The 26,491-nt window shown below is 33.4% G+C and overlaps 1 protein-coding gene and 1 long non-coding RNA gene across 5 annotated transcripts in view; one reads left to right on the top strand and one right to left on the bottom strand.

Annotated features, from left to right (window-relative positions):
* The window catches only part of LOC144375430 (uncharacterized), a 216,962-nt gene extending 216,659 nt beyond the window's left edge, over nucleotides 1-303 (bottom strand). For all 4 annotated transcript variants that reach the window (XR_013435272.1, XR_013435273.1, XR_013435275.1 and 1 more), the window contains exon 1: nucleotides 139-303. This is a non-coding gene — a long non-coding RNA (uncharacterized LOC144375430). The remainder of the gene's footprint in view (nucleotides 1-138) is intronic.
* Tmem106b (transmembrane protein 106B) lies at nucleotides 295-26,491 on the top strand. Its single transcript, XM_005339937.4, has 8 exons — nucleotides 295-436; nucleotides 2,782-3,003; nucleotides 6,905-6,968; nucleotides 13,172-13,331; nucleotides 19,011-19,151; nucleotides 19,413-19,462; nucleotides 20,158-20,211; nucleotides 21,117-26,491. The coding sequence occupies exons 2-8, from the start codon at nucleotides 2,784-2,786 to the stop codon at nucleotides 21,253-21,255; spliced, it is 828 nt and encodes a 275-aa protein (XP_005339994.1). The 5' UTR covers nucleotides 295-436; nucleotides 2,782-2,783; the 3' UTR covers nucleotides 21,256-26,491.

The raw sequence follows: 26,491 nt of genomic DNA, 5'->3' as shown, positions 1-26,491 counted from the left end.
TTCCCCTTTGCAAAAGGAAATGGTCTGAGAGCGGGTAAACCAAGAGCGACTTATTCTTAAGTCACACAAAAACAGAGCGGACAAACTTCATGAAGTCTAGGTTCCCAGCGGCACCAAAGTCTGCAAGCCCATACTCACGGGAGCGCGCTTCCGAGCTCCAGGTTGGCTGGGAAAGGACGCCACGGTCAAGCGCGTACCCGGAGCACCCCCGCCCCTCCGGACGCGCTCTGCGCAGGCGCAGGAGCAGGTTGCCGCAGCTCCCGGCTCAGCTGAGGCCTTCGCTGTCCGCCCCTCCCCCGCCCATCTTGGCGGCTGCCGGACGCTCTAGGCCCTTCGCTCCCACCCCTCTAGCAACTGGGACTGCGGACTCCGTGACCCTGTCCTCGGGCCTATCCGGCCCGGAGCAGCCCGGAACTGCGCAGCGCCCCGCGTGCCGGTGAGCGACCCCGGACGTGCAGCGCCCAGGCCCCCTTCCTTTGCGGGGCCCAGCTGCGCGCCTCGCCAAGAGCCGGGCCTGTCAAGCAGGTGGAGGAGGGGAGGCTGCGGGGAAGCAGGGCCGCCGGATGTCGCGGCGCCGCGCTGGGCTAGTGATGAAGGTGTTGTCACCTCCTTTTACCCCGCACTCAGCCTCCTGCCAGGGAGCTCCCGGCTTTGTCCACTCCTGGCGGACAAAGGAGTCCAGGCCCCCACACCTCGAACGGCCAGGTGGCCCTTGTTTTTTTTCTGTTCTTGAAACGGTTTTCTTTTCTTGCACACTTGCCTGGATCTTACGTTTAACCTTTACAGAGTAGCCTATGTCCTGGGTTTTGTGTATGGAGCTTTTTGAAAGGTGCTGATTTTCTTCGTTTTCGTGCCCTTTTGGAACTATAACCAGTTTATGCACAGAAAGATCACGATCTATTTAAATTGGAGTGTTGTATTCATCTTTTCCCCCCTCTCTCGAAACAGAACCTGAGAACCATGTTGGTTTTTTCAGCAAGAGACTGCGATAAAAAATATTGAGCAGGAGGAAGGGAGAAAGGGGTCTAGCATTCCTTACGAAGCCAATAGATCTCCAAGAATAAAGTGGTTAAATTTGTCAATGTTGTGAAGAAAATGTAGTAGGCAAGGCAGGGATTCTTAATACCTGGCAAAGTCTGGGCGATTGTCCAAACACCTGCCTAAAGAAGAATCAATCAAGGTGGTGGTTACATTAGAATAGAAAACAGGCCAGGACCAAAAGCCACTTGGCTTGTCCTCTGAGTCATTTCCCCTAAGGCTTTCCAATAGGGTGCACCTTCCACCCGTGGTGTGTTGACAACCCAGAAAGGGTGCACCTGAAAGCTTGTTTTTGAGGCTGATCCCAGTTCTGGTAGTTCCAAGACTCCAAGGTCACAGTGGGTGAGGACAGTGATGATTAGCATTCACCCCTGAACCACCTGTGGCTGGCAAGTGCGGTTTGGCCCTCACTTAATGTCAGTGAGCCAGATTAATACTTTTTTTGTTGTTTTTAAGGAAGCATGAGTCATTTATGTTTTGGAATTTATGTGGACAGTGTGTACATATTTTTTAATAATGAAAAAATATTTTTATTCCATTTTCTACAATTTTAAGCTTGTATTCAACTTGTATGATTTCTTCATCCTGCTCCTTGCATTATGAGTAATTTCAACAAATATGTGGTATACCAATTTTAGAAAGCAAATTTTTTTTCATACTGTGGGGTAATTTGAATTAATAAGTTTTCCTTATTCAAATAAATGAGAATTTTTAAAAGAAATATATGTATGAATGTCTATAATAATCTGTACCTGATCAAATTTAGTCAGAGTGGAATTGTGTTATTTTTTAAGTTTGCTTTCCCCTTTTATTTTTTTTTCTCAAAATATCATCAGGTTGTATTAGGTGACTTTCAAAATTCTTTTTAGCCTTGAAATTGTATAAGCTTACTGCAATGTTACTGCAGACGTTTTTTGGAGAGGTCCTAATAATTATTTATTTTTATTTGGCTTTTGAATTCATATTTTATTTTTTCCATGTTATTTTGATACTGTTATCCTAAAATTTTGAAGTTAATGTTCTCAATTTTGCTCCTTGTATTGGTAATTTATATTTAGTATTTTAGAATTTTAAATTTATGATATTAACAGCCAAGTGTTGAACAAAAGAAGAATATCTATGATTTGGAATTTTTTTTTTTTGAGTATTCTCAATAAGAAATTTAACAATGGAAGCAAAGATTTCTCAGTAGTGTGAATTTTAAATGAGTAAAAAGTACTACTTTGAAATTACCTAGTGATACCTATAATAACTAGTTTCATTTCTCTAAAGCAGCTTTGGCCTTTAGTGCCAACTGGTTTGAAGGTAGAATGTGTCTTTGCTTTGTTCTAAGAAAAGGTAGGATGTGTCTTTGCTTTATTTAAGAAGAAAAACAGGCCAGGACCAAAAGCCACTTGGCTTGTCCTCTGAGTCATTTCCCCTAAGGCTTTCCAATAGGGTAGACTTTTTTTTTTTCTACATTTCTGAGGGCTGGGGAATATGGCTAAGTAGTAGAGTGCTTGCCTAGCTTGCCCAAGATCCTGTGTTCTTTCCCCAGTAGCATGAAGAACTCTTTTGGACTCTAGTAAATGTTTTCCTTGTTTCAGACATTATTTTGATTGGGTTTAATTCTAATATGAAAAGTAGTTTGAACTTTCTCTTCAAGTTTCTTCTGAAGTAATTAGATTAGCATAAATATCTCATAGAGTTTAAGTGTACTTTTTTCCCCCTGAGGTTTACTGTAAGATTTTTCTTTTTCATTAGACATGGGAAAGTCTCTTTCTCATTTGCCTTTGCATACAAGTAAAGAAGATTCTTATGATGGAATCACATCGACTGAAAACATGAGAAATGGACTGGTTAATAATGAAGTCCATAATGAAGATGGAAGAAATGGAGATGTCTCTCAGTTTCCATATGTGGAATTTACAGGAAGAGATAGTGTCACTTGTCCCACTTGTCAAGGAACAGGAAGAATTCCTAGGGGTATGTGTTGTTATATGATTTTTCCTTTAAAGAATGATTTTAGGCATTTGCTTGAATATTATAGAACCTCTGGGTCTAAGCAACTCAATTTTAAAAGCTTCAAAATTAAAGTTAAAACTGCTTATCAGTTTTCCAGTCAAAAGGACACAGTGAAAAAAATATATATATGAAGGTTCCTAAAACACTCATGAAAATGATTTCACTTGTCCAGTAGTTTTTCTTTCCTGCTTTCTATTATAGCAGTATGCATTGTCATTTCACTGAAAAGTTTATAGTGCTGTTTGCCATCTTTAGAGGTCATATTGTAATTGCCTTGAAACATCGGCTTATTGGAAACAATTTAAGTAATTTGGTGATCCAACATTTGTAATTTCATTACTTACTACTAAAGAATAGTAGTAAGTTGCCCATGTCCTAGTTAGCTATTTCCTAAAGGGAATTTCAAGGTATATGAAGTTGAGTGAAGTAGAGGAAAAAATTCAGTTTGTGGTGTACCATAGGCAAAGTCAGAGGGAAATGTGCTCATTGTAGACTATTTTAGTTGCTGTGGAATAATTAAAAATAATAAAGTCACTTTGGGCTGTTTTTGTTCTCTGTGTGGTAAGTAGACATGTGACCTTGGAGAGACACTGAAAGAAAGACAGATTAACAGTAGAAGTTATACCATAGTGTCTGAGAAATGTCTTGAGTTAGAGGTGAAATAGTTTACATTTGCATTGGCCAGTGAATACAATGGTTTTATCTTTGTGGGAATAATAGCTAGTTGAGAATAAAAGAATTTGTATGTGAAGAAATTAATGCACAAGAGATGGGGGGATGCTGTTTGAGCAATCTAGTTATGTTTTTGAGATGTGACCAATTTTGGCAGCTCAGCTGTAGTTTGGAAAGTCATCAAGCATGGCTCTAAATTTTTTCATCTGAGCAACAGAGAGAATGGAGTAGCAGTTTATTATAGCAGAGAAAAGAAGAGTTGTGTATATTTGTCAGAACACGGATTAGGTGATCAGTTTTGGACATATGTGCTTGCAGATGCCTATTTGACATCAAAGTAATTACTTTTAATAAGCAGTTTTTACAAGGATCTAGAATTCAAGTGCAAGAACGAGCCTTCATCAGTGTGGATAGAAAAAAGAAAGGATCCTAGCAATGAAACCTGGGACATTGCAGCATTTTGAGATCAGTGACATGAGAAAGAATTTGTCAAGGTACACCAGGAAAGAGCATCTATAGTGGGAGGAGGAAGTTCCTGTGTCTGTGGTGTCCTGAAAGATAAGTGAACAAAGTGGACCAAGGAGGAAAGAGTGGTCAACTGTTAATGTTATCAAGTCATCAAGTTATATGAGGACTGAGAACTGACCATTGGATTACTGATATGGAGGCCCCTGGAGAGCTTTAAAAGAGCAGTTTGTAAAAGCATATGTAATATGTGTAGAGTGGAATCAAGAGCATATAGGAAAAGTTATGTGGAGAGAAAATTTGTTTGTTTATTTTTGAGAAGTTTTGCTCTATAGAAAAGCAGAATAGAGAAGTAATAACTGGAGAAGGTTATGAAGTTAGGAGTTGAATTGTTTTTTAAAGATAGATGAATAGTGGATGTTTGTATGCAGATGAAAGTGACCCATAGAGAAAATACTGGCAATGCAAGAGATGAGAGAAGTATTGGAACAGTGTTCCTAAATAAATAAAAGTGATGAGAATCTAGTGCACAAGTGTAGAGGCTATTTTTATAGGAGAATATAGGAAGCTTATTCTTAGTAATAAAAGAGAAAGTTGTGTTTGGACTTACAAAACAAGTAGTGGGTAGATATTGCTAAATCAAAATTTTAAGGCGAGAGGTCTCTGAAATAAAGGATTTATTCAACAGTTATAGATTCTCCCAACGGTAAAAGGACCTGTTCTGGGACAAATTCCCCAAGCCACCAGCAGCATGGATATATAGCAGTCAAAAAAAAAAAAAAAGTATATTGGACCATAGGGCCAAGGTGTTTTATAATAAAATTTTGGGAGAAGAGACATAAAATTATTTATGTTGAATCTATATTAGCTGTAGATTTGAGGTCAGGAAAACATAAAGCAGGCAAAATCTTGGGATAGGATGATAATCTAAAAAGAGAATTTTTTACTACTTTATGGTTGGATAGTTCCTAAAGCAGAATGAAATGTGGCCTTGATAGATAATCTTCACCATAAGGAAAGGAATGTAGAAAGGTTTTTGTTGTTGATTTAGCTTGATTCTGTGAATTAATGTGAACTTCTCTTATTTTTTTTCTCTTCATTCTCTGGCCTGTGACTTAATTTAGGGCATCTCAGAATTCTTATCAATATGGTAATAGAGGCTTGTGAAAATTCTGTTCTATTTACATATCATGAATCAAGAATAACGATGAGAGAGAAAATATTAAAGATTTGACTAAAGTTGAAATTATGAAATTGTGCTTTAAAAAAGTTGTATTGAGGGTGTGAATTAGGGAAATACAGTATTAATTAATAAAAGTTTACACACACACACACACACACACACACACACACACACACACACAAAGACTCTGACTTGGTTATCTGAATGACAGCAGAAAAACATGTTGCTATCTCTCTTTCCTGAAACCTCTTTTGCTTTAGAGGTTCTTGTACTATTCCACTTGAAAATGAAAATGGATATATTCTAAGTCTCAAGCTTTATGAGGTCACTGGTCTCATTAATAATTTCAAGTGGTCCTTAATGATACTAAGAATCATACTATATTGCTCTCATTTCTTTTCTTTTTATTCTCAAGTCTGTGACTATATTTCCCTAATATATGATTTTCAGTCATTGGGTTCATTTTGACATAAATATACATGTATGAAATTTAATTTGTTCCATTTTAGTCCCTGTTGCTTCCTCTTCCCTTTACTCTTCCTGTACTCTACTGGTCTTGCTTCTATTTAGTTATGTATTTATGTTTAATTGTTGCTTTATAAATATACATAAAGGTGGCATTTGCTGTGGCATATTTATACTTGCACATAGTATAATTTTGTCAAATTCATTCCACTTTTTCTTTTTCTCAACTCTCCTCCTTTCTCTGCAGTCTCTGTCTTCCACTGGTTTTCCTTCTATACTTATGGTATCTGATCTCTCCTATTTTTCCCCCTTGCTTTGTTCTAGATTCTGCATGTGAGAGAGATAACATTCAACCCTTGACTTCTGAGTCTGGCTTATTTCACTTAGTTTGATGTTCTCCATTTCCATCCATTGATAAATGCCATAATTTCATTCTTCTTTATGGCTAAGAAAATATCTACTGTATGTGTATATATATATATATATATATATATACACACACACCTACATATATATACACACACCTACATATACAGTAGAGATTTTCTTAGCCATAAAGAAGAATGAAACTATATATATATATATATATATATATATATATATATATATATATATATATATATATATATAAAATCACATTTTCTTAATCCATTCATCTATTGGAGGGCACCTAGGCTGGTTTCATAACTTGGCTATTGTGAATTACACTACCATAAATACTGATGTGGCTTTATCACTATACTATGTCACCAAATCAGTCTTAATGGGAAACAGTGGAGTTGAGGGAAGGCCTGGTAAATTCTGATCATTTGAAAGCTAGGACTTTTTAGATTTTTTTCAGTGGATAAAAGAGTAACAGAGCCTTCATTATTATATATTTTTATTAGCTAAATATCTAACGTGAAAAAGCATGGTACACTTTCGCTGTATACTTTTTTGAAAATTTGGACAACTGTTGACTAAGAAATGAGATGAGAGCCAAATGGTATTCTGGTCTTTCCAAATCAGATTATAATGGAGTATCACTATTTTTATTTAATCATGTTAATAAATCTCTAAATCTGCTTTTACTTTAAGGGCAAGAAAACCAGTTGGTGGCATTGATTCCATATAGTGATCAGAGATTAAGGCCAAGAAGAACGTAAGTGCTTATGAGAAAATGTCAATACTTTCTGTTTTTTTTATCTTTTTATTTTCAATTTATGTATAAGTAATTACTCTAAGACTGCTAAGAGGAAAGATGTTATTACTTGTAAAGTTATTCCATCATATGCTTCATGTCATTGAATACAAAAGGATTCCTATCTGGGCAAGGTCTGAAAAGAAGCATGGTATCTCCATATTCTCAAGTCTCTTATTAAATCAGATTTAGAATAATAGTAGGAAACACATACACATCCTTTTTATCTAAAAATGGGTAATAAGGTGTTCCTATCAACTACAAATAAAAATTGGTATTCAAACTATGGTGATGACAAGGAACCAAACATGCTTAGTAGCTATGTGGCAGTTGTAAAAGGAAATGAAAGGGAGTTCCTAAGAATCCTGATGTACAGAGTAAATACTTGATACTTGCCCCCAAAGAAAAGAACCCGACTCAGAATACTTTCAAAAATAACTTGTTAAAATGAGAACACTGTACATGCTCTAATTTGGAGAGAGTTCAAAAATGCCATAGAGGTCTTGAGAAAATCATAAGGTACTAGACCATCCTCAGTCCTCCAAAACCTTAGATGACCTCAACAGAAACTCTTATGAAAGGAAAGATATACATTCTAAGGAAAAGGGAGGAAAAAAAAACATACACACACACACACACACACACACACACACATGTTGGGGTTGGGATCCACTTAATGCTGGGCAGGAACTAAGAATAAGAGAAAGATTTCAAATACTAGGGAGTGAATCATAGATCTATGGAGGTGAATATGCATGGAAGCCATCTGTTTAATGGAGATGAACCCTTGAGCAGTGAACCTAGAACCCTGTCCTATCTCCATCTCCCTACATGAAACATTTTTTTACAACTACAAAAAATTTTCTTATTTAAATTTGAACAACATGGATGGAACCCCCCAAATTGCTAACAGGTAGTAAAAGCTTGTGAAAAAGATGAGAACTTAATATAAATAGTACTATAAAAATTAAGGAAAATATAGCAGCTAAGTGACAGAACTGTCTAAGTCAGAAATTAAAAAGCTCATAAATGTGATAACTAAACAGTAGGAGAATGTGAACCATATAGACCCTTTAAAACAATTAGAAAGATATGTTTCCCCCCAAAAAACTAGAAGAACAAAAGTGCAAAAAGATATTCTAAATAGTGAAGTAAGGGAAATTGAGAATAAACAGGGGTAAATGAAAGCATATAGACAAATTAATGAGAAAGATTTGAGAAAAAAATTACATAGAATATAAAGAATATTGAACATGCATGTCATTAGAGCTCCTAAAAAGAAGAAAATCAAAGAAATACAACTGAACAAATAACTAAAGATTTAATTCAGGAAAACATTCCAAAGCAAAAGAAGACATGACCCTACATATTAAAAAGACATGCCACCATCCTAAAAATAATTCAGATTAATAAAGTTTTTAGATTTTAAAGATTAAAAAAAAGGGCAAAAATCTCTTTTAACATTCAGGCAAAATGATCAATTAATTCATTAAGAGTACAACCAAATTGACACATTACTTCTTGATGACAGTGTTTTGAATAAATAAGCTGAAGCATAGCACATTTAGTAATTATGGAAATAAAATGAACCAAGAATTTTACCAACAGTCAATCTGACCATTTATTATAAAATTTATGTGACATATGAGGATGTAAACAATTTGGGTTAAAGCATTTATAACCTGAGAGTGGGAATATTTTTCCAACTATGATTTAGAGTCCAGAAGTGATGAAAGAAAGATAAATAAATTTTAAACAGTGTAGATAAACTTTTACAAGTTGAAAACAAAATGTTAATTAAAGTTAAAACACAAATGGCAAACTAGGAAGTAATGTCTGCAAATCATCCACAGAGTTTTAAAATTTGAGAAAAGGGCCAGTTACCAAAAGAAAAAAGAACAGAAGCTATGAACAGCTATTTCACAAAAAAAGAAATGCAGATGACCTTTAAATTAAAAAAAAATGTTCAATCTTATTCATAAAAGAAATGCAAATTAAAACTACACTGAGACACTATTTGTATCAGATTGGCAAAAGTACAAAATTTTGTCAACATATTTTGTTGGCAACACTAAGGGAAAACACATATACTCATCCCTTCTAGTGAATGGGAATTTGGCATTATCTAGCAAAATTACTTATGCATTTACTCTTGGGCTCCTGGAAAAATTTATTCTATGGATAGTTGTCAAATATAGTATATGGCATTTGCACAAATTATTCAATATGCCAAGTGTAATAGAAACAACAAAAGTAGCCAATAATAGAGAACTAGTAAATTATGCTACATTTACACAGTATTAGAATGGAAAAAAGGGAGAACTGTGTAAAATCCAGAACAAATTTTTATTTGATAACACATATACATTTGCTGTCTGAGGAGGCCTCAGGGAGCCAGTGTGCCTTTTGACTTGCACAGCCACATTTCTGGATGTCTGTGACTTCTGCACCAATGTCCAGCCCTCAGTAAGTCTTCATGCCCCCAGAGTAAGCTAATTCTTCCTTCTTTGGTTCCTGCAATTGAATCCAGTGGTCTTAATCACTGAACCACATCCCAGCCCTTGGAGACAGTCTGGCTAAATTGTCTAGGCTCGCCTACTATTGCTTCAGTCCTCTGGGGATTACAGGCTTGAGCACTGCCCACCCTGGCCTCAGCTAATTGTTCACATGAAGATAAGACTAGCATATTGAGTTGCCAGTGGGGGTAGAGAACCCTGGTCTCATGGACCCTATTAAGCTACTAGGAAGCCCACTAAAGAGGACATGCAGGGGTGAAATGGGAATGTGGTTTCCCCTAGAAGCATTATTACTGGGTACCCCTAACTCTAGCCTATTTTCAATATGCCTAATTTCTAGTGGCCAGTGGGTTTGACATTCATGTTCCAATTGGGGAAATGTCCAAACCTAACCCTCCCTCAGCTACAGAGGGAATTCAGAGATTTACAGACTTTTCAGTGTTGTGTGGGTTCCCTGTGCCTTTGATTCCCCCTTTCCAAAGGGCCCCCAGGGGAGACTGGGGGTGTGGGGAACTGCCAGAGGCTTAGCCATTGTTGAAATCTGCTTGGGAAGGTGGCTCCCTGTACTGGACATCCTCTGACCTGGGCCAAGTAGTTGGCATTGCAGGCAGGAGCTACAACCCAGCTGAACATTGTCTTTAATAAACTGTTTTCTTGGAAAAAAAAAAACATGCATTGATAAATGAAAAATGATAAAATTGGTTTACCTATTCACTTTGAAGAATGAGCAGGTAAGCAAATAAAATCTGTGTGTGTGTGTGTGTGTGTGTGTGTGTGTGAGTGGGTGTTGTTTGACCTTTGGAATTATGTACATATGTATATTACATGTATGCATACATATTTATAGTTATCTATTATTTGCATATATATAGTATATATGTGTATCTACATATTGTACATTAAAGTTAAAACACATAACTTGAAATCATTGTATTTCTTGGGAAGAGGGAGTACCCAGGATTGAATTCAGGGGCACTGAACCACTGGGCCACATCCCCAGCCCTATTTCATATTTTATTTAGAGACAGGGTCCCACTGAGTTGCTTAGCGCCTCACCATTGCTGAGGCTGTCTTTGAACTGGTGATCCTCCTGCCTCAGCCTTCTGAGCCACTGGGTTTATAGGCAGCCGGGCAGGGCACAGTGAAATTATTGTATTTTGAATGTATTCAATAGTTGCATTGTTAGGAGTACTATTGATATAATTTTGAAATTATTGTACATAAAGCAAATAAGTAAATATGTAAATGCCATTAAGGAACAAGATTTTCAGCATAAAAGCAAAAAGATACAATCAAATAAATTGGCTTTCCACTTCTGAAGAAGATGGAATAACAGACTAGATTTATCCTCCTACCTGAAATAACTAAGAAACTGGATAAATACATGAAATAATACTTTTACACTTGACATCAGACAGCACAGGACAGTCATCCCTAGATAAAAGAAAACAAATGTGCTAAGCCCTATAATTGTACTAATTGTCTGGAAAGAGGTTCCAGACTGCAGCACAAGAAAAGGAACCCAGGCAGAGTGTAGCAGTCTTCCTGGTGCAAGAAGCTGGTGCTATGTGAGTCCTGGAAGCAAGATCACTGGAGCAAGCAGGGCAGAGCAGCAGAGGGTGGAAAGCTGCAGAGACTGCTCTTAACTTGCTGCTCAGTTTTCATCAGTGTAGTATGTCACAAAGTCCCTGAACCTGGAGAAGACCACTCTGTAGAAGCAGAGAAAATAATCTGCAGAGCTCACACCAGAAAGGCCAGAAAGTTGTTTCTCAACTTGTATTAAAATAATATTATTTTAGAAACAACTTTGGGTCTTTATTTGCATATGAGTTGAAGTTATGTTTGAGGTCATTATGGAATTATTTATTTATTATTCTGGCTATATACTTTAGCTATATTATTTAATCCTCAAAACCTATAGATTTTAAAGTAAAAGAGTAAATTACTTTAAATAGTGCAGGTAGGGAATGGAGGTAATTAAATTCTAACTTGATGCCACATATACCACACAACTTCATTAGCACTATGTAACTACCAGGATTTTCTTGCTTTCTCTAGGATCATAAGGAAAAATAGTACTGATTAATTTTATAATAAAGATCTATATACATTGTCATGAAATAGCCACATTCTCAATTTGGAATGAAACATTGCATGGAATGTTATTTTATTGTCCCATCAGGTTCAATATTTGCTATGGTTTAAACTGAATATGCAAAGTAATTTAGAACACTGGTTCATATGTTCACAACTACGGCTTACTTATAGGCCCTAAGCACTAAATTGATTCTGGTGAACTCATCTGCCCACAAGTAATTAAAAATAAAACAATATTGTATAGAAAATCCATTGAGTTTCAGATTTTTTTTATCATGTTGATTTTAAACTCTTTTTATATTTCTTTTAGGTATTTGGGTGTATTATAGGTACTATAAACATGTATTCAAAGTACTTATTAGTAATCCAATAGTGATCACTGCCCTACTCAGACTGAGAAAGTCCAAAACAAACGAGTGATAATTGGTTTGTTTGCTCAGTATATTAGCATGGATTTAACAGTAAGTGGCAAATTTTTATTTACTTGTTTTTTTTAATAAACCATTTTGCGCTTTTTTTTTTTTTTACTGTAAGCAACTTAAAATACTGAAAAAAAAAGAATACATCTTCAGGAGGCTCTTTTGAGGTATACAAATATTAACTTCATCAAGGCATAGAACATTTTTGGGGAGGAGAAACTGGAAGAAAAGATAAAATGAATTTTTTTGTTATGACTAGAATATAAAGAAGATGAAATAAGTGACTTAAGATGAATAACAAGGGACTTTTAGCAGAGGACTCTATATTGAAAAAATCAGGAAATTTGGATCTCTAGTTAAGAGGATAACCTTGAAGAAAAAAAGGAAATTTTCTTATGTGGAGATTGGAAAGAAAATAAGAAGAGCCATTTCTAGGGCATTAGGAGGATAGCAAAGGCAGGTGCTTTAGCCTTTTTTTTTTTTTTGCGGGGGGTGGGGGTAGGGGCTGTTTTTTCCCTTGCCCTTGTCTTATATTGCTTAATATTATCTTTTTAATTCATTTCAAAAAACAGTGTAACAACATCTTTAAAGCCAATTAGACTAGTGTAAGCAATATTTTTTAAACTGAGTTTATAAATATTTTGGCATGAGGAAACTCAGAAGACTGATCATATTCAGTGAGATTAATGGGACAAATCGTTATATATTTATTTTTAAGAACTTCATAGGCCGATCTGATGAGCTGTGACTTTAGGGATCTTAAGATTGTGAAACTCCTATGTGAAAACTCTGCTTCAGTGTAGTGAGAAGGAAATCTTGAAATCTCTATTTCTATAAAGCTCCTAAGCTTGATTCTAATATGAAGCATGTTAGGGAATCACTTTAGTAAATGGTCTATTGTAAGCCTGAAATACCATTCTCCAAAAGGGTAAATTCATCTTCTAAGGAGAACATTTTACTCAGAGCAATTCACCCCAATAGTTTTAGGGTATGAGAATATGGTAGAAGTATACATGTTTTCTTGCCCAGTGTGGTATATGGAAGAAAAATTCAAGTTGAAAATCTCTTTCCAAACATTATGTTATATAATTTTTGATTCTCATACATTTAAATATTCCCCTTTGCTTTTCAGAAAGCTGTATGTGATGGCATCTGTGTTTGTCTGTCTGCTCCTTTCTGGATTGGCTGTGTTTTTCCTTTTCCCTCGCTCTATCGACGTGAAATATATTGGCGTAAAATCAGCATATGTCAGTTATGATGTTCAAAAGCGAACAATATATTTAAATATCACAGTAAGTACAAATTTGTATTAAAAATATTTTACTTCATTTTTTATCTTGTTAAGCAGCACCTTTAGTATTGAGATAATATTTGTTAAATGTGACACAGGCTGATTTACTTTTTGTTTGTCTGTGCTATATTGACCCTTCTCTATCATGTCTGATTCTGCTGAAAATGCCTAATACTGGCAATTCTGTGTATACAGAATTATTTGACATTTGGAGATTTCTTTCGGAGGGTACAATAAACTGAACAATTTATGACAAAGAAAAAAAAAGTCTTAAAAATAATTTACTTTTCAACATTTGATTCCAAATAGATCCAAGCAAAGTATTAACATAGTTGATTCAGTAGATGTAATAAATGTACTGTTTCCACTCCCTTGCATTTTGGGAAATAGTAGATCATATATTTATTGTGTTTAAAGTACAGATACATATAGCTCTTTGATTTCTCTGTCATATGTTGGTATATGTGAAAATGTCCTCTGTGTTTCCCAGTACAGTACTTTCAAAAGAAACTTTTAGCCTCCCATTCCCAAAATAAAGAAATCAGATTGGGTCATCTGTTTTTTACACATTAATATTTGTTTAAAAGGAGCCAGGATTCCTTATGCCATATTTGTACATGCATATAACTTGATCTCATTATTATGTATAACTATAATGCTTCAGTGTAAAATAATTATCTTAAAATAAATAACTGAAATAAAAAGATCATAGATTGCTATCCCTGTCATTAGAAAGGAATGTATATATTAGTCATGTATTTCATAGTCATTTATATCTTCAGGCCCAAGGTGTGTCAGTGTGGCAGTAATCTGCTTGGTTGTGACAGTGGAATTGGTTGATTTTCCTTGTAGAAACAAGTAGTTAATGTTGTGGCAAATGACTGTTGTAGTACTTGGGAGGAGAAAGTTTTGGAGGGATAGAGAGTAAAGGGGAATAGCGTGTTAAAATGGTATTGCTCCCTAACTACAGGGAAGAAAAAAAAAAGAACTCCTATGGATCCATTTATCCTCATTGCTTAATATCAAAAGTTGATAATCTGAGGGCTTAAAAACAAACTATATCTTTGGGAAAATATGTATGTGAATAAAACATAACAAGGCTAATTAAATTATAAAGAATTATATATGGGTGGGAAATTATTGTTTATCATTTTCCCATTTTAATAGCCCTTTTGTACAAGGAAGATATTTTTCTTTTTGTACACTGTTTAAAAAAGTACCCAGATTTTTTTGGCCTGTCTCAAAAGTCTGCTCTGGTATTAAATACTGCAAATAAATAATAATAAATAATAATAAAGTGACTTTAAAAAAATTTCAGTGTATTTGAATAAGAACATAATATTTTAGTTTAAATAATCATGTAGGAATTCACACATTTAGGGATACTGCCTCATAATTCAATTAAGAAAAATTGAACATTTAATAAGAAGAGCACTATTTAGATGAAATTAGGCTTCACTAGCAGGCACTAAGATAAGAGGCCAGTAGGTTCCATAACAATATTTTGAAAAGCAGAATTATATTGCCTTTTAAAAAATAAATAGAAATGTAAGTAATGATATATATACTACTTTTTTCTTCCTTTAGTTAATGAGGATATAGAAAAAAAGCAGTTTCTCTTACTATACATAAACAATATAGATTACTTCTATGATCCTATGATATTTGGGGCTTCTCCCCAGCACCAAGTAGGCAGTCAGTGCTTGTTTTAACCAACGTTTTTACTGCTGTGACTAAAAAACCTGGGCAGAACAAATGTAGATGAGGAAAGGTTTATTTAGGGGCTTATGGTTTCAGAGGTATCAGTCCATGAGAGGCTGGCTCCATTCCTTGGGGTGTAAGGTGAGGCAGGACATCATGGATGAAGAGTGTGGCAGAGAGAAGTAGCTTACATGATGAATAGGAAGCAGAGAAAAAGACTCCACTCATCAGACAGAAATATATATCCAAAGTCACCCCCAGTGCCCACCTCCTCCAGCCACACCCCACATGCCTCCAGTTACCACTTGGTCAATACTGTCAGGGATTAATTTGCTGATTAGATTGAGGCTCTCAAAACCTAATCATTTCCCCTCTGAATCCTCTCACATATGAGTTTTATGAGGATACCTCACATACAAACTGTAACAGTGCTGCAAAGGATACCGGAGGATACAGACTCCACCTGGAGGTAGCATCAGATGTCACTGGTTGAAGGTTTAGTCCCACCAGGCTGCTCCCCACTTCATATGTCAATTGCTGTTAATTTGGGGTTCCCACAACCCTCTGCTTGGGTCAGATTTAATAGCTAGAGCAGCCCATAGAACTTGGGGAAACAATAAACGTATAATCACTGGTTGACTATAGAGGATATTTTAAAGCATGTAACTAACCAGCCAGATAAAGAGATATATAGGAGTCTTGGAGGTTCCAGTGAGCAGGACTCTGACTTTGGTGAGTAGGAGTGCACCACCCTTTGTACAGGATGAGTTCATTTCATCTTCCTGTAAGCTTCCATGTGTTCTTATATCTGTAATGCCTTGAGCCCTATTCTTTTGGTCTCTTATGGAGAATTCATTACATATGCATGATTGAAGATGGACAGTTTTGATTGGACAAAATGGATATGAACTTAATGAGGAAACCCAACAAGACCTGTGTGTTCAAATTCTTCTTGGCCTCTCTGAGCAGCACCCCTTTATCCCAGGGATGGTGCAGACCCCTTCTGAAGTTAGGGTCTTGTGATCTCTCTGACAAGGTGAATTAGAGAATTTCCTAATGGCCATCTCCAAGACATAGAGGCAGGGGAAGAGAATGATTTTAGTTTCTGTGACTAACATTAGGAAAGAAAATTCCACTTTCTACATTCTGCCATGGGGAAAAGAAGGAGCCCGTGAAAGGTGGGCAAGGGAAGGTCAAGAAAGAGATTGTGCCTTCTGAGGCCTGATGTGTCCTGGCATTGAAACAAAAGACTCTTTCACCTTTATTGCTGTGAAGCTTTTTCACAGCTGCTTCAGGGAGCAAGGATAAAAGGACAAATACTTTAACCATGTGATTCTAGCATTTAGGAAATAACAAGGGCTATGCCAGGAAGAGTGGGTAAAAATTAAAAAAAAATGTCATAATATCATAGTCACACTTACTGTCTTTATGCGTATGAAACTATGTAATTGTTATTATTAGACATTGAAAATTCCTATGACATATAAAGATTTTTACTCCTACTGTAACATAGTTAACTATGACATATCTGTATATTTTCTGACAGTGCATACATACATCACATATTACATATTCATTATATTAACAGTTGTTGTCATTCTCTTATATATTTATATATAAAGGACACATACACATATGCATACACATGCACATTTTAACTGAGAACACACCACATTTTTCCATATTAAATTGTCACATGTAGTCCTTTGTGTGAATTTTATTATTACGAATATTTATCCAGAAAACATCTTTGTGCTTAAACTTTGTTTCTATTTCAGGTTGTTTCTTTAGAATAAACTACTGAAAGTAAATTTGTCAATTCAAGATCATAGAAAGTTTAAGACCTCTGATTTTTATTTTTATTTTAAAGCTGATGATTGTTCACCCATTTGACTTAGAAATTAAATCAATCCTTACTGCTTTCAGCACAAAAAAACTGCTCTGTAGCCAAGCACTGTTGCATAGGTCTGCAATTCCAACAACTTGGGAGGCTGAGACAGAAGGATCTCAAGTTCATAGACAGCCTCAGCAACATATCAAGACTCTGTCTGAAAATAAAGAGTTGGGGGTGTAGCTCAGAAGCAGAGTACCCTAGAGTTCTATCACCAGAGACTGCAAAAAAAAAAAAAAAAGAAAGAAAGAAAAAAAAAAGATTGAAAAAAATCTTTCCTGTAGTACTAAATTTTCATTCATCCTATTATTTTATTGTTGTTTTTTTTCAACGTTTATCGTTGTGTTTTCTAACACTTCATATATCTTTTTCTAAGTCTCCTAGTATTTTTGTTTTCAACTTGTTTTGCATCATTTTTCCTTTTAGTATTCTAATGACAATTATGGACACTTGTAACAAAAAAACACATAAACCAACATTATTTTGCATATAGAGAGGGTTCTAACGTTTTCTTCAATCCCATTTCTTAGTCTGCTTCAGGAGATCCATTGACTTCAAATTAACTACTCCTTTCCTATTGTCTAGAAGTGAAATTGACATGAATACTAACAACTTAATAAATAACAAAACTTATATCTGCCATGTTATGGAATCTTAAAAAATTTCCATTATGATTATAAATATAATAATTTAATGAAAATATAAATATGATCATTGGTTGCTAATCTCTAGTACATCCTTTTTTAACTCTTTTTTTACTAAGACTGATTTCTGTCCACTTATCCCATATTATAGCTTTCATTTCTTTCTCCAGATTGATATTAATATACATACAGATTTACATGTTTATATTAAAATTGTTTTAAAACATAATATTTTCCCATATTTTTATACACCTTGGTTTTCTCACTTGTTAATACATTGTGGAAATAACTTCTGATCTGATTTAGATTTAATCCATTCATTGTGATGGCTACATAAGATTTACATAAATTTTGTTTATTGCTAGATTATTTATCAAAAAAGCTGTAACACTTCACATTTAATATTTACCGGTAATGTAAAAAGAAATCTTTGACCATATCCCTAATAGGAATAGACTTCATCACTTTCTACAAATTTTACTAGCCTGATGAATATAAAGTAATATTCTGTTTTTACTTAAATCAACTTTTTCCTGACTATAAATGAATTTGAAAATTTTAGATTTGTCCTTTTTGATATGTTTATGCATCTCCTTGTGTGACATTTTTGTTTTTTATTTTCAATTTGACCTTTGTATTTTTTTCCATCCAAATTTTAAGGGCTTCTTGTATATAATATATGATAACTATTGCTATTTGCCTTATAAATATTTCTTCTATATTTATTGTTTCATGTCTGTTGATTTTGTTTATGGGATCTTTTCCTATTCCTGGTTTGAATGTCTTACTTATTATCTGTTATTTCTTAGCTTAATATTTTTTTTATTTTCATTGGCTAATTCCTAAAGTAATTTGAGATTATCATTGTGAATTAGAAATGAGGAAACTAACCCCAGCTGTCATATAAGTACAGGAATAATGCAACCACATTTGTCTACAACCATGCTTGAATCTAACCTATGTCTTCATGGTGAGCTGGTATAAATGCCCATTAGCATGTGAAGTTAACATACCAATTTCCTTTAAACAAAGAAGTTTATTTCAATACTGTTTAACATTCTAAGAGGCCATCTTATATTTAATACAGAAATACTAATATAGTTGGTAGAAACATGTATGAAAGTTAGTAAAAATGTGGGTGAAATTTTTAAATTATTTTTGTTGAATTTTTCTAAGACCACAAATACATTTTCTTGCATTCATTGTTCCACATTCTACATGTTTCCTGAGGCTGTTTTTTAAAAATTTTTATTATAGGCATAAATACTCATGCATACAGCCAAATAATCAGTTCATTTAATGTTCTTTGACATTTTTTGGTGATACTATTCTCCCTTTCGATAAATGAAGCATAGCCACAGCTGAAGTTATTTACCTTGTTAATTTTGAATGCATATTTGTTTTTTCAAGTAAATGTACAATTTCTGCCTCCTTTCTTTTGCAGAACACATTAAATATAACGAATAATAACTATTATTCTGTTGAAGTTGAAAACATCACTGCTCAAGTACAGTTTTCAAAAACAGTTATCGGAAAGGCACGCTTAAACAACATAACCAATATTGGTCCACTTGATATGAAACAAGTAAGCCTCACTTATGAAATACTTGGAATGAGTTACACCAGTCTCAGCCTTGTCTATCATATTATGTGGGAAGGGGGGCTGCAGATTTCTTCAAAAACTTGATTTTGTAATGTGTTACATGGATAAGATAAAAATCTTAGAATCAAGTTCTTCAGAAGGAAGATTTCTAATTCATTGAACTTTTGACATATATTTGAAGTTTTTATATTTGGATCCAATTCTCTGTTGATTCTTTACCCTTTTATTTATTTTGCCTTTCAGATTGATTATACAGTACCTACTATTATAGCAGAAGAAATGAGTTATATGTAGTAAGTTTTGATTTTTATAATTTATTATTAAATCTATATATACTTTTTCTTTTAAAATTTCTATACCCTTATCTGTTAACATGACATTTTGCAATATTTCTTCTGGCCTCTCATGTCATTTTTTTTCATCTTCCTGTCTGAACATAAATAACATTTATGTATATATACCTATATAGATGAAATTTATTTTTTTTATTTTTTAGCATCATATTAGGGGATCATATATGTCACTTTATACTTTTAGTCATTATGTTATAAAAAACATAGTGTCATATTAATGTGTTAGTAAGTAAGATTAAAAATATTGATTTGAAGTTCTAAAGCTTTTAAATTGGGTATAAATGATTAATAAGTTTTCTTAAATAAAAATAATTAATTATAAATTTTATCATCTTTTGATATATAATTTCTGGGTAACTAGCAAACTGGTTACTAAAATGTTAAAAGGTAAGCAAAATGTAAAAGTAATTGTAGCACACATTAAAACAACTGTATAAATTCAGTGATGAATGCATAAATATATTTAGAATAAAAAGTCATGAATATACAAATCATTATTTAGAACATAGAAAATGTCAATCAAAATATACTTCTTAAATAGTATTCTTAATAATATCTCTGCTAGCTTTAACACAGAAAAATTTTAAATTTGTAATGTACTAATATATGTATTCGCTTTTTAATTTCTTTAACAGTGATTTCTGCACACTTATATCCATCAAAGTGCATAACATAGTACTCATGATGCAGTAAGTATAAGTATTTTCTTGAAAAAGATTTTTTATAAAAATTTTAGATTTATACCATTAGCTTATATTATAAACAACATCTTTACAAATGCCATCTCAACAGAGTTTTAAGTCTTTACAAAAATGATATATAATTAAATATTAGCACACTTAACAAACTAGGATATGGTTGTTCTGAGAAATAATGAAGAATCACATGGCTACCGAATAGTGAATCTGTATTATAAGAGCTCAGCTGGGTGCAGTGGCACATGCCTGTAATCCCAGTGGTTTAGGAGGCTGAGGCAGGAGGACTGCAAGTTCAAAGCTAGCTTCAGCAAAAGCGAGGCACTAAACACTCAGTGAGACCTGTCTCTAAATAAAATGCAAAATAGGGCTGGGGTGGTCAAGTGCCCCTGAGTTCAATCTCTAGTACTCCCTGCCCTCCCGCCAAAAAAGGAGCTCAGAAAAATGGCAGGGTTTGGAACAGGGAGAATGAAGCTCAACATCCAATTCCTTGGTACCTTGATAAATGATCTCAAACAGCAACAAGGAGAAGTATGTTATTACTTTAGAAAATGGATGTTCTAAGCCAATAAATATTGTTGGCTATAAGTTTGCTATTTTGGCTATTAATTGATATTTGATTAACATGTTTCTTATGATGAGGGAACTATATATTATTAAACTTAAAGATAACTATTTTTAAAATATTCATTATATGTATTTATTTGCATACAGCTTGCTCAGATAGCTCTTTTTGTGTGTCCATGGGGGACATATTCTCTAAGAGGATCATGTTTATAACATTATCATTAATCAAATAATGTCTCCCTGGAAAAGATATTTATGTGTAAAATAGTCTTACTGTAGAAAACCTTTTCATGTAACTATTGAACATTTCTCTGTGTTTATTTTATTTTTAGAGTTACCGTGACAACAACATACTTTGGCCACTCTGAACAGATATCCCAGGAGAGGTACCAATATGTCGACTGTGGAAGGAACACCACTTACCAGCTGGGGCAATCTGAATATCTAAATGTTCTTCAGCCACAACAGTAAAAACTGAAGGAAGTGAAACTAGAGAAGACAGTATACTCAAATATTTTCCAAACTCTCAATAAGGAGGTATTTCCTAATAGGAGATCTTAAGTTGAACAAACCTAAAGTTTACACTTCTACTTTAAGAGTTTGGTTAAAAGTATGTGGACTTAAAATTATTGCATCTCTCCATTCTGTGTTAATGATATATTTGTACCAGGATCTGTTACTTGAATATGAATTTACTGATTCGGTTTCTTTTCCCCTAACACAAAGGGAAAAACTGAGACTTCTATACTATACTTAATAATTATTTAAAAGTCATAGCTCCAATTCATACCTTTACTGACAATATGACATTGGTGATAAATATAATTTGAGAAACTTATGTTCTGAATGTTTTTATAGAAAAGTACTGAAAGCCTATTATTCATGGAAAACTTTTAAAAATACTCATTTTTTCATATTTTATAAATTCCCATTACTACATGGTATTTCAACTACACAGTATTTTGGCTTTTAGCTAAATATTTTTAGCTTTTAATTTGTTGAAATTCTACTCATTTGCATGATTTTGTCTTATTTCAAACTAGTGATTGCCTAATACTTACCAACCAAAATAATCTTTACAAAATTCTGCACCTAAAATTATTAAAAACTTCTGAAGTGTTTCATGTGTCTTCCCTTATTAGTTATAGTTTTGTGAAATTTTCCTGTGATCTTTAAACATAGTCCTTTAATGTACAATATTGTAAATAAACTATGCATGGCTTTTTATCAGGTTTAATAAACATCAAATGAAGTGGTACAGATTCAAAATTTAAGCAAGTTGATCATAAAAATAAATAAAATAGGAAATGAAATTCAGAAACCTATACAGTGTGAATAGATACCAATTATATGTTAGATCTGGCATAAAACAGATTTGAAATAAACTATTTTGATGCTTCACTTTTTTTATGTTGCTTTCCATACTAAAAAAAAATGTTGCAGACACTTTTTACAGTTGCCAATTTTATGAATGTTGTAGACATGGAAATTATTTCTTTGATAGAAATTATTCAAGAAATTCTGCCATTAAATAGCCATGGCTATATAAAAATAAAACCTATATTATGGTTTTAAAAATCTAATCATTTTGCACATCACATGGATATGATGCCTTCTAGCAATTCCATTTCTAAAGTTAGATGCTTTTGGTTTTAGTTTTATTTAAAATTATGTTCACGTATAAATTATTGGTATGTTCATTTTGCTGTTTTATATTTCCAGTACCATTTTCCATTTGGTTTTTTGCCTTTTAACTTTCCAGGTTCTAAGGAACTTTTAAATACATACCACTAAGCATAGAGCTGAGTATGATGCCAAAAAATGTAAATGGGTAGAGGTTGATTTTTTTTCTGTTCCCTAGTGACAGAAATCAGGTTTCCCTTCCCCATCCCCAAGTGCCTAGCAGGTTTGAAACAGCCTGTTCTTTCAAGTATAAAATATAAACTTTAATTGTTTAATTCTGACCTTTAAACACACTCAGGTCTCCCCTTAGCTATCAGATCATTTACTCCAAGTTTTCTTGAGTAGACATTTTAAGTGGGTAGAATATTTCTTTTCTTTTCTCTTTTCTTTCATTCATTCTTTCTTTCTTTTCCTTCTTTCTTTCTACCACTTATTCTTTTTTTATTCCATTGTTAACTGGGCCATTCTTACTTTAATCCCAGATCGCCCGTTTAAATTTATTCAGACTTTCTAGTCAAACCCAGTCTTTACTTTCATTTTTCTTCTGCTGTGTTTTCTCCAATTTTCCTAGAACCCACAAACTTCTCGATATTGATTCTGTTTGTATGTTTTAAAATTATTCTTCTTTTACTTTTCCACATTCTCTCATTTTGACATAATTTATTTCTATGAATGACCTAGGCCACCTTTTGCATCAAACATTCTAATCCTGTGACTTCAAAAATTGCCAGTATCTGTAGGAGGGTTTCTAAATCTGTTTCTCCATCCCTGACCAGCTTCACATTTAGCTACTAAACTAGAGATATAGTATTCCTTGGCCCTCCATGTGGAAAAAAAAAAAGTTTTGCAGAATTTTTATTACTTCTGTTTGTTCCACCCTGCTTTTGTGTTCCCTTTACATCAGTGTCACCATTCATTTCTTCAGAGTCATTCTTTAGATATTCCTCATATGATAATCAGTTCTGATTTTTCTGCCCTACATGTTTTAACTTTGGAAGATTAAAGAGTGTAAATTAAACAGATTTTTCAGATGGTTTATGACTTATCCTTCTTAGAGTACACGCATAGTATCCCCTGAAGAAGCAAGAAAATGGAAGAACATTTTGTACGATTTAAATTTTAATGTCTTTTCTTTGCTACTTAAAATGAAAACTCTTTGTTGTATCAAGTTTCAGTGGAGATTGAATCAGGAAAAAAAAAACCCTAAAATTTTTAAAAAGCAAAAAGACCAGTAGAAGACAAAAATAAAATCACTATGACTATGTAAAATTACAGGAGAGGTAAAAATATAGCCATAAAAAACATCAATCTGGAAATAATGAATGAAACTTTTAATTTTTCTTAGGTCAGTGTCCAGTGTGGTTTCTTACACACTAGAATAGGATAGGTATTAATATATTTTTATAATTGCTCTCAAACCTTACCCAGGGACATGGTAATGATATTACAACATTTTTCTAATGTTTTCAGGAATAACTTAAGTTACAATTTAATAGTTAGGTCATTCTCACAAAATCCAACACTGTAATAAAGCCTTTATGTGTCAATATTATGTATATTACACATTTGCTACTTTTAGCCCTCTTTTGCAGTTTTTCTTAGATCATATTCCAAAGGAAGATGATAGGATCCTCACTTAGAAGCAAGAGCAGCATGGACATATTGAGGGACTTACTATGAGATCACATATTTAGTACATAATTTAATTGGGGCTATACCTGGTTATTCTGTGTCTCACCTCTATGCCCTATCGTTTAAAATGTTCATTGGAAAGCTCTACTTACTCAGGTTAGTGGGATGAAAAATTAAGAGAAAAGTTCACTTGGTTAATAGTGACAATCAAAATAGTACTGATGAAATAAGATTATGGTGGTTTTAAGTTCTTCCCTGAAATATTTTAAATGAGGATATTAAGAGAATTTCCTACAGCTTAATTTTTTCATTAAGATTTAATGCTCCTTGATCATTCCAATAAAGACAAAACTGACATGGTATCAGTAAATTATGTATAAATAATGGTGATTATTGCATTTGACATTTGAAATAAGAACAGTATGAAAATATTAGATACCAGATAAAATTCTTAAAATTGTTAAATGACCATCTTTACTGTAGTATATAACATTTAAATGACTGTAGTTTTATTTATGTGTAGGTTTTTGTTTGCTTAAGCTAATGAGGTCATTATTTTCTCTAAAAAATTTCACAAAAACAAAATATAACTCACCTCAGATCCTCTGGTGTATAGTTTGGAAATGACAGTGCAATATAAAAATAGGTAGGAAGTAACTGTCAAGCATAATTTAAGTAACATATTAGGAGACTTGAAACTTTGGCCTAATGAATCTTTTGTGGTTCTTAGCCTTATTATTGCAATATAATTATGGATATTTCATTGAAGGCCATGTATCTAACTCTCCCCCATTTTCTTTGTTTTTCAAAGTAGTTAGAAAAAAACAGTTCTTTATATAATAATTTTTCTTATTTAAGAAAATCGCTTCAGTTAGGTACTTTATAAATGATGTAAGTTTCTTAATTTTCCAATATATACCAATCTTCTTTGATAAGCAATATGCATTGAACATCAAGTTACTAGATTATAACCAAAAGGTCACTTACCATAATGTCACCATGTAATGCTTTCTAGCTCACAGTAACTAGAAGCAGCAACTACTTGGCTCAAATGCATCTAAAAGTAATTAGTTTTATTTCTCTCACTTTTTTGTAAAATCCGATTTTAAATGAGATGTTTATTGTAAACCATTTTATTTTTAAGAAAAAAATATGTGCTCAAAATGGTGGGATAAAAAGACTGTTAAATATTTCTTTAAAATTGTTATTGTCACATTAAAACAACATATGTTTGTGATGTGCCTGGATCAAAATTTAACTCCTGTGTTCCAGATGTACTTATATCAAAGTAAAAACTTTCAGTTGTCATCTGAAACCTCTGATTAGAATGAACATTTGTGTATTTTTATGCTTGTTAAGAAAACAAATTTCACAGTAGCTTTTTGAAATTTATCCTTAATTTGGATAAAATCAACTGAAATAAAGTCACTATAGGGATAAAAATGGTAGTTTCCATTTTTTGAACTGCTCGTACAATTATGTCTATAGTTCTTTTTACACATGTTTAGCATAGATTCTAAATTGAAGAACATAGTAAGCTCTGTATTTAACCCTAAATATATTTCATGAGTTAATTTACCTAATATTTGGCAAGTTTTTCATAGCTAAATCTAACTGTTTTAGAAGGAAGTTGTTGCCTTCTATTTAATTACATTAATTGAAATGTGTTTAAGAGAAATGTTTTCAGCATATTTTGTATACTAAAAAAAAGAATTAGTATTGGGCCAATGGCGCAAAGGTAATATTACTACCATGTAGACTATTACAGTTCAAAGTGTCCCACTTCCCCCAGAATTTTAGAAACTAGAAGTCTGGGAGATATTGTATCAGCTATGGTTGGGTGATTCTAAGTACTAAAAGTGCTATTTATCTTCTAATTGTTGTGTGAGGTGGAACAAATACCAAGTTGCAAAAGATCCAAAATTTCATTATATAATGGCTGGTTTTAGATGTAAGATAACAGCAAGCCATGTCTTTGTATTTTATGTTACATTTTCTTCTAGAACTGAACTAAAAAAGATTTTGGACAATGATTTGGAATGCTTGCTCGTTCACATGACCCACTTGGTCAGGTATTGCAATGATGGTATTATTAGAGTTTAACCCTCAATTCTCATTGTGAAATATATCTGGCATTTATACTTTGTTTATATTATGTAGTGACCTCCATCATAGCATATTTATTAAATTTACTAATCGAGTAATTCTGTAATTATAACTATTACTGCTATTCATGTAATAAACCATGCTTATTGATAATAGCAAATGAATAGAAATGCCCCCAAATCCTATTTTTTTAATTCAGTTGTAACTGTCACTCTTGTAATTGTGTATGACAAAATGAAATTTATAAAAAATTTTAGCATGAAAAATAAAATTTGTATCAGTCAAA

This window comes from Ictidomys tridecemlineatus, chromosome 2 (assembly GCF_052094955.1).
Source record: "Ictidomys tridecemlineatus isolate mIctTri1 chromosome 2, mIctTri1.hap1, whole genome shotgun sequence".
In the NCBI taxonomy this organism is placed as follows: domain Eukaryota; kingdom Metazoa; phylum Chordata; class Mammalia; order Rodentia; family Sciuridae; genus Ictidomys; species Ictidomys tridecemlineatus.
The sequence above is the reverse complement of the archived record's forward strand: the minus strand, read 5'-3'. Positions and strand labels throughout refer to the sequence as shown.

Coding starts and splice junctions, on each gene's coding strand:
- Tmem106b (XM_005339937.4), top strand. CDS start 2,784: ATGGGAAAGTCTCTTTCTCATTTGCCTTTGCATACAAGTAAAGAAGAT. Junction 19,152..19,412: donor GTCCACTTGATATGAAACAA/GTAAGCCTCACT, acceptor TTTGCCTTTCAG/ATTGATTATACAGTACCTAC. Junction 20,212..21,116: donor AACATAGTACTCATGATGCA/GTAAGTATAAGT, acceptor TTTTATTTTTAG/AGTTACCGTGACAACAACAT.